The sequence below is a fragment of the Mauremys mutica genome, chromosome 2, assembly GCF_020497125.1.
Source record: "Mauremys mutica isolate MM-2020 ecotype Southern chromosome 2, ASM2049712v1, whole genome shotgun sequence".
NCBI lineage: Eukaryota > Metazoa > Chordata > Testudines > Geoemydidae > Mauremys > Mauremys mutica.
This window is the reverse complement of record NC_059073.1, coordinates 137,962,207-137,980,340: the sequence shown is the minus strand read 5'-3', so window position 1 is coordinate 137,980,340 and position 18,134 is coordinate 137,962,207. Positions and strand designations below refer to the sequence as shown.

Genomic DNA, 18,134 nt, shown 5'->3' with positions numbered 1-18,134 from the left:
TTCAGTAGCTAACCCCCCCTCCATCCACCCCTCTTCCCAAGGAGCCCCTGGGACCCAGTAAATCCTTAAGGCAGTGGCTACCTAAGAGTTACTATACAACATTCCACAAATGTCATCTTCCATAAGAACTGCAAGATTGCTACCGATAGGGACAATTTTTACCCACCAGCTGATCTGTGCCAAGTCATCCTATGTTAATTACTTCTCTGCTCTGGCCCATGTGGATGTGATGTCGTGTTTTAGACTGCAGGCCTTGTCTATGGTATTTTTCTGACTTCCATGACCTTAGTATCTGATGCCCTTACAATCTTGGATATATTTATCCTCCACACTCGGGTGAGGTAGTGAAGGGCCACTGTGACTATTTTACATATATGGAATAGAAGCACAGATAAGCTAAATGACTTGCCCAAGGGTCACAAAGGAAGTCTGTGGCACAGAATTGAAATGAACCCAGTTGTCCCAAATGATAGGCCAGCACCCCTAACCCCTGGAGCATCTTTCCATGCTCAGGGAAAGAACTGCCATTTACAGTGTTTGCCTAATGCCTAGCACAACAGGGTGTTGAGGCTTCCAGGTGTGACCACCCTATAAAAGTTAAATTAAAACAAATCAAGCATGAGTCTGAAGGACAAAGACCAAACACTTTTTATTTCCTTGAGCTCCAGTGTTATAACTGTAGCAGCATTTCAGAAGCCAAACTTTCTGCATTAAATACGTATGTGTTGTCTTCAAAAAATTTACAATTTCAAATTAAAAAAACCTGCAATTTTAAAACATCAACTTAAAGAATCTTAACATTCATCCTCTCCCTTAAAAAACATGTGCGTCTGTTGCAGCCACAAAGCAGCAGTACATCTGTTTCACATACAAAGTGTGTTTTAAAATGTCAACAATGTTATTTGCAGAATAGAAAATACTGACTGTGCGTTTGTTGCAACCTACATGAGATGCAGCCTAACATGGCTTTGGTGGGGATCCTTTAAATTGGAGATCCAGCAGGTAAATATTGGAGTTGATAAACAAGAGTTAAATTTTAATGAAGTCCTGCAAGAAGAGAAACTGGACAAGGTTCCAAGAAGTCTCCATTCCAAGTTAAAGTTATTGGTCCATGTTTGATTACATAATACAGAATATTGCCCAGGGTTAAGGGGCTACGTTTTCAAATGCTCACTACACACATTTTCCAAATATCTTAAGTCCTATGTAAGTTTCTAAGTAAGTGGCCAGATTCTTGTAAGCACTCAGCAAATGGGAGATCCCACTAGAACAGTTCCATTTTCAGCAAAGATCAGCACCTGCTGTGCAAGCTAGAAGAAAAGAGGAGCTTGCTTCTTCTATTGGTACAAAAACAGAAACTCAACTCTTCTGAAAGAGTTTGGCACCAACTTTAGGCACTGGGCACTTTGCAAATCTGGCCCTTCGTATCTGATCTTGCACCCCGAGAACAATGTAAGCTTTCCAGGGGCCTCCAAGGACATAGGATCAGGCTCTATCTGCAGGTTGGCCAGGGTGAAGTCATCAAAAGGGGTAAAGTGAAGGAGTCAACAGAAAAGAAATGTTTGCCAGAATTCATGCAAGTTGCTACAGAGGTTAAGAGGTTGACTTCTACATGCTAAAGAAAGTTCATGCTGGAAACAGGCTGTTCTAGCTGGTCTTATTCTAAGGCAAGAAACTTCATTCAATTAGCATCAAACCCGAGTCACGATGAATTATTAAAAAAAAAAGTCATGCTTCAAGAAGGGTCTAAACAAGGCATTTGAGACAGTGGGAGCTCCACATGATTTTCCAGAGGAATTTTGCCCTGCAATATTAGAGGGTTTTCTTTCTAGCTACCAGCTCTACAACCTCTCCCAGGACTGTGAATGTGAAGCTGGGCTCTGGCTTGCTTCATCAGCATAAAAGGTTGTGATACATGAGCCAGGAGCAAATCCCAGCTCACTCTTACATCACTGTATCCTCTCTGCAGTAACAGTAGTGAAAATTTTACCAAATAACTGAATAGATGCAAATCCTCCCTTATTCTGTTGAACAAGATGGTGATACTTGGAAATTTTTAAAGGGTCCTGAACAAATGAAGTACCCACCTCCATTTGAATCTGGACACCCAAGCAACATCAACATTCCCTTCACTACAGGGATTACTTTTTTTGCAGCTGGACGATATTGAGAGGAAGGTCCTTGGACTATAAAGTTTACTTGTTGTTATACCATCATTGAAATACTGCAATCTAAATGTTTACTAGTTTCTAAATACCGCACCACACTCACCAATTACTTTCAAGTGCTAAGAACTGAGGAATACTTCTTGAATGTTGCTTGTTCATTAAACGGTCACCTATCAAAAATTAATACAAAGAGTCTTCTCATTGAAGTCTGATCTAATCAAGCTTAAAAGCCTTCACAGAAGACTGAAGCCTACATTTCAGAAAGTTTACCTCGCCTGCATTTTGGCTGGTTTGTGTCCAACCCATACCTGATTTGTATTCAGCATATTCTTAACAAGATTCTTCCATACACTGAGCATGTCCCCAGCTCCACTCACTTTTCATTAAAAGGGATGAGATTTTTCCAAAGTCGTCTAAACAGGCTTCCAAATCCTTTGAAAACTTCAGGCTAAAAACCCTGCCCAAGCTTGCATCGGCTTTCACACCAAGCTCATGCTACAAAGATGAGCATGAATGCTTTCTAGTGTCAATACCATGCTTACAATAGGCTGAGGTTACAAATTCTGCACTTTGAAAGCTAAATAAAAACTAAGCTTGTTAAAAAAAGGGGGAAAGTTAATTGAATGTAATGGATAGCAAATAGACATGAAAAGAATGTTTCACAATTCCTTATCATTTGTAAAGAAAAATTTACACAAGTTGCATGTACATTCACTAGAGAAGTATTTCCTGTAGTGATTTACCTTCTCCAAATAAATATTGGTCAACCAAACTTAGTGTAATGCAAGAGTAAGATCACATGAAAGCCACCATACAGAGAAGGACCCGACTGCCAGTTTGTCTCACTCAAGCCTTGATGAAATTCCCCAATTTGATGGTGACTTTTCATTATTAGATAGATACAGACTAAGCTGTACTTGAAATGAAAAACTCCATATTAAAAAATTAAATGCAAATGTTAGACAAGGTAAAGCTTTTTCACCTCATTCAGGTGAGCAGAAAAATGTAAGTCGTTGGTACAAGGTGCACAATCAAGACTTAATTTGGGGTTAAGAAGAATGCCAACTTCAAATCTAGTCAACTTGAAAAAGTAGCTTCAGGTCCTGTATGTTCTCCCAGGCCCTCAGCCAACTTTTGGAACATCCTTTTCCTCTAAAAAGGGTTCTTCCACATTGCTATGTGAAAAACCCATACCAAAAAAAAAAAAAAAAGAGGAGAAACAGCAAAAATGATCTTATACAAAGTTGTCAAATGCAAAAACCAAGCAAATAGAGAAATACTGTCTGCTGCAGTATCAGTTTTAGGAATGTTTAAATGTTTGTTGTTTCACTAGTAGGTGGACAGTTCAGGTAGAATCAACCTTTTCACACTGATTGCCCTTCAAAGGGGGTGGGGGTGGGGTTACTATTCAGCTACATTTCTAAAACCAGAAAAATCCTGCTAGGTTTTTCATTGATTGTAATGTTAGCCACCTAGTCCCAGCTAGGTAGCCAACTGGCTATTAGTTAATAAATTCAGCATCTATAGTTCAGCAACAAGTTCAGTTTTTGCTCTTTAGACCAACAAAAGCTTTTCATCTTCTACAATATTACTGCACCTAAATTAGATAACTTGGACCAAATATTAGACATTTAAAATTCAGACCCTATATTTGCGACAGTGGTCGGTTTCAATTGGGGAGAGCAGTTAAAGGTTTTCCTAGCCTCAAGCGCAGGAGCTATACTTGGTAAACATTGGATTCAACATCACATTGTAAGAAGATGAGGTATAGAGGCTAAGTGGAGCCATCCATAAACCTAGCTTGCAAAAAACAAAACAACAAAAAAAACTGAAGGTCAGATGTGCTTTTTTGAACGCACAGAGTTCTTTTCTACAGAAGCACAAAATAAAGCATGGGATTTCACAGCAGCAAATAAAGTCCCCAAAGGACTAAAATCCACTCAACTTTAGGTTTTAGGACACTTCATTTATACATACCAAACGGACAACAAACAGCTGCTGTTTGTTGGCTTTGCTTTACAAAAAGGTTTTGATTCCGCTGTTCTCCTGTTTAAGGTTTCACTTTCCAAGGGCTTATTTTGCACTGTGATTGACAGTTTCCTTGTGGTCAGTATGCAACTCTTACAATTCAAGATGAGTTGTCTTACAGAACTGTAAACCGATACTCTGCTCCTGCACACTTATGCACAAGAGTAACGTTTTGCATGTAAGTGAGCACGAGTCCTGCACAGTTACTCATGTGTAAGCAGGAGCGAGGCGTTAGTGGAAAATAAGATTATGAATAAATAAGAGCAATGAAACCTATTCTCTATTAAAACACCACAAAAATGTACCTTTAAAATAAGTTTGCCAAAAATGCTCATCTTTCAAGTACAATCGTAAGTCAGCTATGGGAGTAACAATTAAACTAAGGTTTTTCAAGAGCAACCAGCGATTTTCGCTGCCCAACTTGAGATCCCTTAAACAGACCATTTTCAGAAAGCATGTGCTCAGCACTTTCTAAAAGTCGGGCCCCTTTAAGGTGTCAAGTGGATGCCATAAAACTGGAGGCAGCTTACCTACGTACAAATAAAAATCCTGGCCACTGTTTTGGGTTAAATGCTATGATTAAAGCCATTCTGGCTAAACAAAAATAAATGTTTTGGTTCTTACTTGTCATGAGGGAAGAATTCAGTTTGTTTGTTTTTTTTTAAAAACAGCTCAACTTCCAGCTGTAATAGTATTAAAACAAAATTCCTACATAGAAAAATAAAGGATAAACATTATCCATCTATTTTATATTATGTCATATATAAAAGTTTGTTCAGTGACAGGATATTTAATTTCTTTGCTATAAAATATCTCACAATACCATTTCCCCCCCCCCGGTGCAGTCTAAGTTTTCTGGTTAAGTGGTAACACCACATCTTAGAGCTTATCCAGGAAGGGGGGGGGGGGGGAAATCAGTAATTTCACTTCTCTAAAGCTATAAATATATTTTAAAAAGTCTTCAGATTCTAGCAAAGAGGGTGCCAAATTTCTCCAATGACCACTTAATTCCCCTCGTCCCCAATGACAGAAAAGTGAAATTCAATTGTGAATCCACAAGAAATCTTGCATGTTTCACAACACGAGCGAATCCCTCAGAGTTTATACAAATGTCATCTGAACCTTAGGCTCGCTCTAGTCAAGTCTTTCAATAAGGAGCTCTTTTTTCCAGCTTGTGCTTCGTGAGGAAGTACTTAAAGAATTCATACACTGACCACGCGATGGCAGTTGAAGGCATCTGGTAAATGACACGAGCCTGCACCCCTCGGAAATACCCAGGGATACCACCCAGCTGATAAACTGTCCTGAAAGCATTGGCCATTCCTGAGAGGTGCCCACTGATGTTCACCGAACTCAAGGCCATGTTTTCCTGAGTGTTGAGCAACGTCTTGCAGACATCAAGGGGTGTGGTGGCAGCGGCAGCCACGGCTCCCGCGATGGCACCAGAGAGGATGTGCGAGCGGGGGTTGTATTCCCGGCGTGGGTTGATTTGCTCCTGCATGAACTCATATGTGATGAAGTGAATGGCTTGGAAGGGGACGTTCATGGTGAGCTGTGTGGTATAACTCCGGTAGAAGGCACCCAGTCCTTCAGTCCTATGCACTGTCCGTATGCACTCCAAGACTGTTTTGTAGGGGGAGTTGTACATCTGCATCCGCTGCTTCACCACTGATTCAGTAGTGACCGCGGGAGGTCACATGGCACCAAATGGGATGGACAGGCAGCCAATGGGATAAAAGATAAACAAGTTAGACACAAGTTCTTTTGTAAATAACATCCCAACCTTGAGCTATGCTCCCAATTCACGTACATTGCAAACCCTCCCTACACCAGTGGGGAGCACCTTAAGTAGATAATGCTGCATGTACAAGGTACAGATGCTTCTAAGTGATAATCATCCTAGTCAAGTCTTTAAACAATAATATAGCTACACACTTCACCCTTTCATAGAACTTTTCCACACCGGATAGAACTCTCAATTCCTCAGTAAGGCAAAAGATAATTTTAGAGATGACGGAGATAAATTAAGAGGCTGATTCTGCTTCTTTAGAAGTCAGTTGCAAAACTCACCATAGCACCACCCCTGTTACAGCCATGGAAGCACAATTGTGTTAAGTGACTTGGTCCAAGGCTGTAGAGACTCAGTGGCAGAGCTAGGAGCGCAACTCACAAGTGCTTGGCTTGTGGTCCCATGCTCTAATTAGCCACTATGATGTTGCCTCTTCAAAGAATGTTTTGAACCAAAAACAAAGCAGATTGAAAACTAGAAATTCCAAACATTTCTATTTTGGGGGGGAAGAAAAAAGAAAATTTGAGTTTTTGCAACAAAAAAATTCTCCAGTTACAATAAATATAGTGAAATCTGATACTATAAATATTTTCCCTTAAGGGAAAGTTTTCCTTAAAGTGTACATTAAAGAACCCTCCCATCATTTTCCACAAAGCACGTAGATATCTAACACATGAAGGCCAGAGCATACCAAGAACATACACTTCAGCAGCTGATAAACATGCAGTAGTGAATGTTAAGCCACACAGAGTGAAATAAGGAGTGCTGGGACACTTTAGGTGGATAATGTCTGTTTGCTTGCAAATCCAAGAGTGCATTTTGCATGCAACACTGCAAGTTATGGGCTCTGGCCAGTAGTTACTCTGCAAGTGATCTATTGTGCAGGTGAGACACTCAAAAGACTCTGGAACTCTGGAGTGACATCATGGCCCCACTGACTCCAATGGAGCTAGAATTTCACCCCCAGAAGTCTTCCCATCAGTTTAAAAAGGATGCACAGCGAGGAACACCATGCAGAAACCAACAGGCATTCTACCCAAGTATATACATAGTGTGCTCAGCACCATAGCATGAGGGCTTTAAAATCTCAAGTACCATGCTTAGAGAATGAATAATTACCAATAACTTTCTTAGAATTTCCCCAAGATGATATTCTGCCTTCAGAATGGTACCAACCCAGCTAACCCAATGAATGCTGCTCATGGGCAGAATTTCCACCTAAGCCTGGATGACATATTTGCAGCACACATTGGTTTTTATTTTTCTGATCTCTGGCTATAGTTTTTTTTTTAAATAAATAAGAGGCTATAGATTTAGGGAGGCTTTTAAAAACAAAAAAAACAAAAAAACACAACAAGAGCCAGAATGTTTTGCTCTTCAATAGTTGGCTTAGAGAAGTGGATAAAAATGTCAACAGTCAAATGCAGGATCTATTTTATTCCTCAGTATATGTTAGGAGAAAAATGTGCTCAGAATCCACATAACTGAGAAGTTCTATCAATTTCAACTGAAGTGATCAGAGTTTCTTTGCACAAGCTTACCGTGGCCCTTAGCCCACAGTCAGTGAGGAAAAAAGAGTAGTTGTTACATACTACTCAATTGGTGCGTTTCCAAGCAACTTACTTTCTTCCCCCAATTCAACTCCACTTCCACATACAGTAAAGGACATTACCTTCAGCCGGATTCATTACTGCATCATGGAGCAATGTGGCCATGCTCCCAGCTATCCCTGCAAAACAGAAGAGTTCCCTTCACAATACAATTCTGGACAGCTTCTGTAGGTTAACCTAGACCAGCGTTAAGTCACAATTCTAGACAGGCAGTGCATAAAGTTATGCGACAGCCTCAGCTCCCACGGTATATTCTCAAATTAACAGTCCTGAGCTCTTCATGGAAACGTGAGAAAATCCATCCGTAGAATGGGCTGGAAGGGACATCCGCTACAACTTAATGTGCCGGCGACTGGAGTTGGGTCAATATGATAAGTCATGCAGTCAATCCTGTTTCCCTATGACAGGAAGGATGCAGGCTTCGCTTATGCTAGCAAACTGCACCAGTTTAACTAGATCAGTGTAAAAATATCCAAGCTACACTGATATAAGCAAGGTTAACACTGGATAAATGTGTTTTTAACCAGGAGTTTGCATCAACTTACCTAGATTGATTTTTAAAGTTAACTTAGTTTAATGTAATCTCTAGTGTATTTAAGGCCTTATAGATTCCTTAATTAGCACTGGTAGACGAGCTTCACTTCAAGCCTAGCTAGATTTCCAGAGCCTTCCTGAGCCAATTTCTCCATTACCTGAATGGCTTTTCTAGTCAGTTCTCCTTGTCCTCACTATTTAACTTAAATTTCCACTGTTGCTACTGAAAGCTTGTACAGTTTTGGCAAATAAATGTCAGAAATAAGAGCACATGACTTTAAAGGTGTAGTTAAGAAAAAAAAAAACTTTAAGTCCCAGCCTATACTTAAGTGTTAATGGCATGGCAATGTTTGTTAAGGGTGTAGGGGGGGAAAAAAAAAAACAAAAAAAAACACCACACCACACTCCTAAACAACATAGGTATGCCAATAGAACCCTCTAGTGTGGGCACAGCTATACCGGTACAGTTTATGATGGTCATAAACCTGCATAAGCTATTCTGGTATAAGCATTTTTATGCTAATAAGCATCCAAACTAGATGGTTTTGTTAATATAGCTAAATTGGCAAAACCCTCTGTGTAGAGAAGGACTTTTGTCAAGCAATTTAATGAAAGATCTAGTGCAGATCTGCTCTGCTGTATGAAGTTTAAACAGAAATGACAGATGCAACTGGCAATCAGTCGCTGCTTTGAGTACTGCATAAGAAACCCAAGAAACCCTACGTCAGCACAGTAAGAACAAAGCCCTGAGTTTTTTAAACTACAAAGGCATTCACCACGCTGCTATTGTGTTGGATATTTAAGTGTTAGAAGCGTCCGTCATAACTGAACCTTGGTCCATCTGGAAATGTAACGTTCGACATAGTGTTCAGTTTCAAGAGCATCTCAAAATTAATTACATGTTATGACAATAGGTTGGGACTCAAGCTCTCACAGGTTAAGGCCAGGAGGGACTATCATGGTCCTCTGGTCTGACCTGCGTAACAGGCCACAGGGTTTCACCAAGTGATTCCTGCATCCAGTCTGTAACTTCTGATGGAGACAGAGCATTCTTCCCATGGTTTGCAATGTGGCAGAAATTATATTTGGTAGAAGGAAGATGACATTCTGGTGGCCAACAGTACCTCAGCCAGTGACACTGTCTGACCAAGTAAGCTGCTGTGCATTAAAATGGGAAACTATTATGTTCTGAATACTGCAACTGGGCTGTATTTTAAAAAAATGTATTTTAAAAAAAACAAACACACACGCCAGCATCCCCTTTTAAGAAGTCGCTCCCCATACAAGTTCTAATAAGCCATTTCTGTTCCTCTTACCCAGTAGGAGAAAGATGAAACCCACTCAAAGCAGAAGCCTACAACAGGAAAGCTTGTTTCAAAGTCAATCTGTTCTCTGTGGGAATGTCTAAACAGCTGGGAGATGTAATTCCAAGCTCAGGTATACACAGATGTGCCTGTGCCGCTCCAGCTAGCACACTATAAATTGTGTATGGCTATGATGGCACAGGTGGCAATTGGGGCTAGCCAAGCAAGTAGGCACTAGAGCCTTGGATGGGGTTGTATTCAGGTGGCTAGCCTGAGTTGCCGTCCATGCCACTGCTACCACACTACTATTTTTGGTGCACTAGCTCAATCAGAGCTAGCATGTGTAATGTCTACCTAAGCTGGGAATCTCACCGTCCAGCTGCGGTGCAGATATACCCTATGTTGCAATTCTTGAGCGTTATGTTTGGTGAGCCCTAACACAGAAAAGTCCCGCAGTGCCAACTAACATTCTCTAGAGGCCGGATATTCTGAGCAGCTCAGTGACTACATAAGGCACCAAAGGAAGGGGCCAGCTTTTCGAGAAGAGCTTGGCATGGTGGATGCAGAGCACTTTTGGATGCCTGGCTGTAAATGTCCTAATGGAACCTGCTGGCTGCCGAGCACTTGGAAACTTGGAAGTAGGTTTTGCATCTCATTTCTCCACCGCCCCCAAATACATGTACACTTCAAGAGTCTGTGCGAGACCAGGCTGAATGCAAAAAATCAAAGCCAGTGTAAAGTTCTTCCCAAAGCACCAGAGTAGACAAGGATGCCAGGCCACTGTAAGAGTAGGAAGCAGGCAAGAGACAGGCTATTAATTGCAAACAACTGCAAAATACCATTGGCCAGGTGGCTATTTCCTCCATGGTGAATAATGTCACTTAAAGTCCTTTTCATTTTTTCATAGCAGGCAAAATACATTGCATGGGCAGGGCCAGCCCCCAGCATGGTGACGTTAATTCCTCGTAAAGGCCTCCAGAAGCCTTCAGTGTGAATAATCTTCTTCAGGGCCCCATACACACTCTTGTACTGGGCTTTGGGATCTGGCTGCAAACTCTGCATTCGGGTCTGTAAGAAGAGGAAGAGGACTTTAATTAGCGGTCTTCAAAAGAACAAGGTATAACAAATCGTGCTAAAGCACTGCAAAGCCCCTGTGAACCAATGTGCGCTTCCCTGGTTAGAGATGTGAATAATTCTGTTCGGCGGAGCTCTGACATCTTCAAAGTGTGCCATATTAATTCTTAGCCTGAAGTACGGAGAAAATCTAAAACATTCAGCAAGTGCCAAAGATGCGCTCAGTGCCATACAGAAGCTGTGAAGCCCAGTTTAGAAACTCAGAAGGCACACACTCCAGTCTGCGTCACACAATCCATCACAGACATTTAAAAATTCCAGAAAACACCATGATGCCTTTGCTTATACTAACATCCAGAAAAGAACTTCTCTGTTAAGTCCTTAGCAGCTGCAGCTTGTTAAAGAACTGCAGTCCCCAAGGGTAACAGACACACAGCTTCCCCATCTCCACCTTTCCTTCCCTCTGTGGTAGGGAACTCAAGCAGGCAGCAGATTTCTTCTGACGAAGAGCATCCAAGAAACAGTTTGTGCAATGCATACCAATGCTGCAGACATTCCACCATCATGCCAGCAGGGGCTGCTATAGCCTAAGCCCTTGGGGTTCTTTCACAAAAGAAAAGTGCATCTCCGTTGGCACAGAGCCCAGGAACCAGTCTCTTCCAAAGTTCTAGGACAATGGAACGTATTCACGCTATTAGGCCAGCTAGACTATATTGCATTACATCCAAGACTCCATAGTGACCAAGTGTTTAAAATATGCTCAGCATGACGAGGTCGGGAGGTTATAATTCAGTGGTCATATAGTCAAAGCATGACCACACAAGTAGGGTGAGTTAGCAGACAGCAAGTTTGCCAATTTCCCCACTAAGGGAGTTTGGGTTGAGCAAGGCATGAAGGACTGAAATGCCTTTAATTTGTTCCTGTTATAACCCATACGCCATTTCCCCATTCCACCTCTCAGCCTGGTTTTACTGATTGTTTGGTCATTTCCTGGCAGATGCTGTTTATCAAGGCAATTAAAACTGATCTATAGAGTCACGTGTAGCAGAAATTACTGAAAAGTAAATTCTCCAACAGGGTTGGGGAAAACAGGGAGAACTTGCAGAGTTTGTGCAACTCTTTAAGCAATGTATTGGAGAGAGAGAGAGTGTGAGTGAGTGAGTGAATGAATGTGTGTGTGTACACACACATATCGTATTGCCTGCTTACCAGAATCTGCAAAAACTTCCATATTTTCTCTCCTCTTCTGCAGGGTGAGGACTCTCATACAGAAATGCTCACAGAATTATTTCAACCTCAACTGCCACCTACAACAGCGCAGAGCGCTTTGTAATTAGTGACAAGCCTGTAACATTCCATGCCTCTAAAACACAGTCACATTTTTGTCAACCCCCAAAAAATGTAATTTGAGAATGTTGTCAAAAGGTGAGGCCACCTGGAAGAAGAGCAAAGAGGCTTTCCATTTTGTAAGCAAGAAAAGCAGATCTCTAGAGAAGCCTAGTTTATCTAGATGAGAAGTGACTGGTAAGCAGTGCTACACAGCCACAGCAGAAGACAGAACTGTGGCCCTACAGGATCCATTTTTTGACCACTTAATGAGGAGGTTCTACGGAAGTTCCATGGGAAGTTTACCCACATTTCTAACAGACAGCACACTTCATATCTCCTTAATCTCACTAGCAGAGTTTTCCAATGCTGCTGCTTTCCCCTGACAGGCCGTTTAATAGGACAAGATACCACAGTGTCTGTTTTTGACCAGAGGACACGGGATCTGGATGTTGAGGAACGCCTTTGATTCAGAACACTCAATGGAAAGTATTATAGCTATAGAGTAAGTGCTTGGCAACTCAATGAAGTCATTATTTAAGCTTTTGAAAAAAAAAACCAAACCAGAACACCTTCTCTCACATCTCCAAGACTTTAGGGCCTCAGCTCTGCAAAAACTTTAGCATCTGAGGCTGTGTCTACACTGCCAATTGAACAACAAAACTTTTGTCGTTCATGGGTGCTTAAAAAAGCCCCCCCAACCTCCTCCCCCAAAAGACAAAAGCTTTGTCGTGGCAAGTGGCAGTGTAAATGGCTCATTGTCGGCAGGAGCGCTCTCCTGTCAACCCCGCTCGTAGGGGCTGGAAGTATTTTGTTGGCGAAAGTGCCAACAAACAGCGTTTACACTGCCCAACTTTTAGCAACATGGCCGTGTCGCTAAAAGCTGTGTGGTGTAGACAAAGCTCGAGTAACTAGGAATAAAACTTTGAAAAGGTGTTATAAAAGGGATTAATTTTGTATTACCCCACCTTTGTCCAGCTCAGCTCTCGTAGACACAGAAGATAGCCCTTTTCTGACCTTTTAATGGTTAACAGCCTCCACTATAATACCAAGTAAGTTTATAACTTGTTGCTTTGGTAGATGTAGGGATCTGAAAAGTATTTTAGTGCATTCTGCTTGAGACACAATCAGACCGCACAGGACCATCACAGACTAATACGACATCTTCTGTTCTACAAAGACTGCGTAAAACATACCCTGATGTGGGCACTGCTGTACTCATTTTAACCTCCCTCCGAATATGGAACTGTTCATTTGCACAAAGCTAGGCTTGATCTGCACCTAAAACTTAGATCAGCCAACTATGTAGAGGTCGGGGCATGAAAAATTCATCCCGAGAGATGTAGTAAAGCCAACTTAAGTCCCAGAATAGATACCTCTAGGTTGATAGATGGAAGAATTCTTCTATCAACCTAGCTACTGCTTCTCGAGGGGGCAGATTGACTATTGTGATGGAAAAAAGTAGTGGTAGCAAACACCTACACTACAGCAGCATAGCTGCAGGGCTGCGTTGTAGCGCTGGCAGTATAGACACAGCCTACCTCATATACGTGTTTGCAAGCTCAGGGCGTTGGACAATACCTGCATTAAGAAATATGGTACTGGTACTTTACAGTACCAAGACAATATCTACGATTCACACAGAAGTGTAACAATATTGCATCCGTCTTTGAATTCACGGTTTTAAAACAGCTGTTTTACAAGCGAGACTAAACTGAGGTGTAAGAGCTGCACTCGTCAGGGAATGGTTCATAAGGTCAGAGTAAAGGCAAAGTTGTAGTATTAGTCTGAAAATAGAAGGGTTTCTATTGTACCTAAAGCAGAATGCATTGAAAGTGTACTTACAAGATGCTCATAACACTGCAAATCAAGAGGTCAAAGCTTTCCTGCTCAAAATGCATAGGTATTAACAGCCTGGAAGCCAGTGATAAGCAGAAAATGATTATTAAAAAAGTTTCCATCTACTGTATCCATTACATCCAGAAAAAGCAGCTATTAGCTTAGACATTTTCAGCCACTAAGCACTCCTTTGCCATGTTTTACTCCTGGACGTGAATGCTTTACACACTATTACTAATACCCGAGAACATCCGTTTACCTACCTCACAGATGACTCAATGTAAACTGTCCACACTGTCAAAGCAACTGAGTGGGGAGGAAAACCCAGGCATCCCAATTCTCAGTCCCCTACTCTAGCCACTAAAGAACACTCCTTCAATTCCACTGGCCAGAGCCACCAAGGGCACTATCAGGGATTGTTTAGCAATTTAAATGCATCTCCTGCCCTGGCATTACATCTAGGTGCTAAGTGTTAGACTGCATGAGCCACACCATGTCCCTGCTTGCCCACATAATACCCAAAGAGAATTGCAGGCTGTAAATCTGTTTTTTGCCAACCCTGTACAGTAAACCCGACTTAGACAGAACTACTGATTAAAGAAAGGTACAAGGCACAAGAAGCGAGTTCCCTGCACATTGTTTTATTTGCAGCAACCCCCCCTAAAAAAAGCCACCACCACCACAACATACATTTGTTAATGGACAGAGGCTAATTTACAGCTTGCAGTTTTAGTCAATGTCCTTCCATAACATTCTCCTTTCTGCACACCATCTTCTTAATGGTGTATCTAAGTATATCTATAGCCCCTAGGGCTGCAGAATCCAAATGTCTCAATCATTGAACTGTTTGTCCTCACCACCTCAGCAGACAGGGAAGTGTTAGCCCCATTTTACTGATAGGGAACCAGAGCAGGAAAAAACTACATGTCTTGCGCAAGGCCGGGCCAGGAGTCCGCAGCAGAGCCAGGAATTAAATCCAGATCTCTCAAGTGCCTTAACCACAAGACTATGCTTCCTCCCTGGCCATGTGTCATCATATGCTCTAAAGCAGTCACACTGGGAACAGACTACCTAATTTAAAACAAAAAATCAGAGATTAGGCAACAAGCCTTTAATGATACTATAAAACATGCCTTTATTATATAAGCCAACACTTCGCACCATGCTCAGTCGAATCCAAAGGTAAAGAAAAAAAAGGGCTTAAGCATCTAGTTACAAAGTATGTCAGAACTTCCCCTGCTTACTGCAAAAGCATCTAGAATTCAGCTAGCCCTTTGCCTGTTATAAAACAATGTTTACTTTGACCCTCCCTAAGACTCGCTGGGCACAGGAGGGTGCTAATTCTGTCAAGTGGAAAACCTGAATTCCTGAATGAACGCCAAAAAACAGAGGAAGTTTGGCTAAAGTCCAAATAAATAAATAAATAAATAACCTACCACCACCCATAGGTGGTAATTTATGACTCAGGTGCAGGATCATAAACCAAAGCACAGTAAGCGTTACACAAGTTTCCCCTCCCCAGACTGTTTCTGAAGTTTAAGCAAGTTCCTTTAACAACCTCATACCAAACTGTATTCAGTGCTCTAATTGAAAAACGCTGTTGTTTTTTTAAATTTATTTTAAGGGGGGGGGGGAAGAAAGAGAAATCAAACACAAAAATCAAAAAGAACAAGGAGTACTTGTGGCACCTTAGACACTAACAAGTTTATTTGAGCATAAATTTGTTAGTCTCTAAGGTGCCACAAGTACTCGTTCTTTTTGCTGATGCAGACTAACACGACTACCACTCCGAAAAAAAACAAAGACAACCTAAAGATTTAACGGGGAAAGTAAAGTAAATTAACCAGTGTCTTAACACGGCCGGGGAGGTGGGGGGGGGGGGGGAATCATGATTTCTGTCAAAGAGGCTTCACGCCACCATTGACTTGACACTAGGAATAGCCACCCTCCAGTCTATTTTGGAATCATGTTAGTTGATTTTAAAAACACCTGCCCTGACAATTCACAAAGGGCCATCTATGTAAGGGACACTAGGTGGCAGTTGCTCTAAACGTAAACACAGGACTGGGCTCAAGATTCCTGGGTTATGCTCCCAAGCTCAACGGGCAACCTTGGGAAAGCAGTTTTCCCTTCCCTGTGTCTCAGTTTTCAAATACCCATCTTAAAATATGTTTAGTTGCCTTTGTAGAGTGCTTTGAGAGCTATTTAAATACAAGTAATAACTATGTTCCAAGAGAAAATTCACAGAATCTAATCTTGTATTTATAGAAATTCTTTAAAAATAATCAAATGATTATTAAACAAAGAACAAAGAACCTTTCCCTGAAGGTTATGCAACCCAAACATTGCTCCATTGGGCTAGCATATTACTGCCACTATCCATGTAATACGACACATTTTCACTTTCTGTTCCTGTCATTTCTTCAGCATCCAAGCAAGTTGAAAAGGAAAGTCAGAAGCCAAGTTGATGAGACTCTCTTTAAAACAAATTAGTTTTAATGACTAGGGACTTAACAGGCACAGTAATTTATTCAGAATCTCCAATGGCTTTACCCCGCCCCATCTCAGAGTTTTAATTGCTATGATTGTCACTGCATACAAATGCCATTTGAGGCCCCAGATCCTGCAAACACACATGCTTAGCTTGACTCAGGCTAGGTCTACACTTAAATTTCAGCAGTAATGTCTGTTAGGAGTGTGATTTTTGTGACACTTTTATAGCAGCAAAGCCCTTATACCAGGGGGGGAAAAGCACTTTTCCAGCTTATTTTGTTCAGGGAACTGATGCCAGCAAGAGTTCTTTTGCAGGTATAGCTTATAAACTGTGTCTACACATAGGTATTGCTGGAACAGCAACACCAGCAAACCTTTTCTAGTGCAGATCAGGCCTCACATGCAGTCCTGATGGTTGCCTACTTGGGAAAACCGAACAGAACACCTAATGCAGAATAGACTATTCCAGAATAGTTTCCCCATGTAGACACTATTCCCGAACCAAGGTGATTTTATTGCAGAACAACTATTCTGCTTTGTGAATGAGTCAATTATTCCAGAATAAAAGTTCATTTAGGGGAGCTATTTTGGAATATTTATTCTGCAATAGTTTATTCCACAACAGCTCTTCTGGTCAATTTCCTCATTCAGACATGCCCTCAATAAAGTCAATGGGAGTAATGATATTTAAAGTGAAGTATGCACACGAACGTTGCTGGATCAGGGCCTTAGAACACAGCTATTACTGACATCCAGGCTCAGTTGTTTTGATATTCACTGAGCCAGATTTGTTTTATAAATTTTAGATCACTCAAACAGTACATCCAGAGTCTTGGCTGAAAACCAGGGAAGCCTGATTAGTTAAACCCCCATGCCAAACAAAAGCATGAAAAGACAACTCAGTTTTCAAAGGCAACCAATCATCGGCACTAATGAAAACATGTGACTGCATGCAAAGCACTAAAGGAATTTTGAAATACCTCTGTGCCACACCCTCTGTAGTCACACAGGTTCACAAGCATGCAGCTTGTGTCCGCCTTTTTGCACAGGCTAGAACACATTCTTTGTCCAATCCAGAATTTTAAAAGGAATTAATGTTTACTCACAAAAGAAACAATGTTATCAGTAAAAAGCAATAGAAAGTCCTGTGGCACCTTTAAGACTAACAGATGTATTGGAGCATAAGCTTTTGTGGGTGAATACCCACTTCGTCAGACGCATGTTATCAGTGATGCTCTGTGTTCTATCCTGTCCAAAGCAACAAGTGTCAAACAATGCAAAAAAAGTGTATTGTTAAAACAGAGCTTGACCCTGTGAGATGCCAAGCACCTTACCTCCTTCTGATTGGTTTATGCTAAGAGCAGCCAGGAATAAGTTTATATGAGATAGATAGTGCACTGGACTAGGACTTGTAGATTGCCACGGACTCGCAGGGGCGAAAGAAAATGCAGGCCTGTTATTTACCAGGCTGCATGTGGCAACAGACTATATTGGTAAGGGATGCAAGGAGAGTGTGGGTCACGATGCAAACTGCAGACACACACACACACACACACTAAACTTAATCAATTTAAAAGTTTTATTGGGGATAATTACAAGGGGTAAGGGAGCAGTGTATGATTAGCTAATAGAGTTAATGAAACTTAAAACACACAATGACTAAAATATCTACTAACAATATTTATAAACAAAGATGCAGCATTTAGTAATAACTGATACTTACAAATACAAACCAACGCATAACGACCGGCAAACGTAGAAGCTCTGTTTGAAACACGTGAGCTGAGAGAGAGGCTTCGAGGTGATCAGGCTTGGTTACGGGTATACACAGGATACACGGGTATACACAGGATTCGTTTTTCTTTCTCCTCTCCCTGCCTGCACATGGCAGGCAGGCCATAAAGTACCCACTATGACATCATAGAAGTGTCATAGGGGACGGGGCCCAAAACCTGTTTGTGTTCGTTTC

The 18,134-nt window shown here is 41.4% G+C and overlaps 1 protein-coding gene across 4 annotated transcripts in view; it reads right to left on the bottom strand.

Moving 5' to 3' along the window:
* SLC25A37 (solute carrier family 25 member 37) overlaps window positions 1-18,134 on the bottom strand; it is a 146,596-nt gene that overhangs the window by 114,549 nt on the left and 13,913 nt on the right. Inside the window, exons 1-4 of one of the 4 annotated variants that reach the window (XM_045004111.1) lie at window positions 15,989-16,010; window positions 10,273-10,501; window positions 7,658-7,714; window positions 640-5,864 (exon numbers count right to left, since the gene is read on the bottom strand). The exons of 1 other annotated variant lie outside the window; for it this stretch is intronic. In XM_045004111.1, the coding sequence (XP_044860046.1) occupies window positions 5,344-5,864; window positions 7,658-7,714; window positions 10,273-10,495 (801 nt within the window). In that variant the 5' untranslated portion in view covers window positions 10,496-10,501; window positions 15,989-16,010 and the 3' untranslated portion in view covers window positions 640-5,343. Of the gene's footprint in view, window positions 1-639; window positions 5,865-7,657; window positions 7,715-10,272; window positions 10,502-15,988; window positions 16,011-17,888; window positions 17,942-18,134 lie in introns of those variants that run through there. 2 more of the 4 variants (XM_045004110.1, XM_045004112.1) reach the window with 2 other exon arrangements.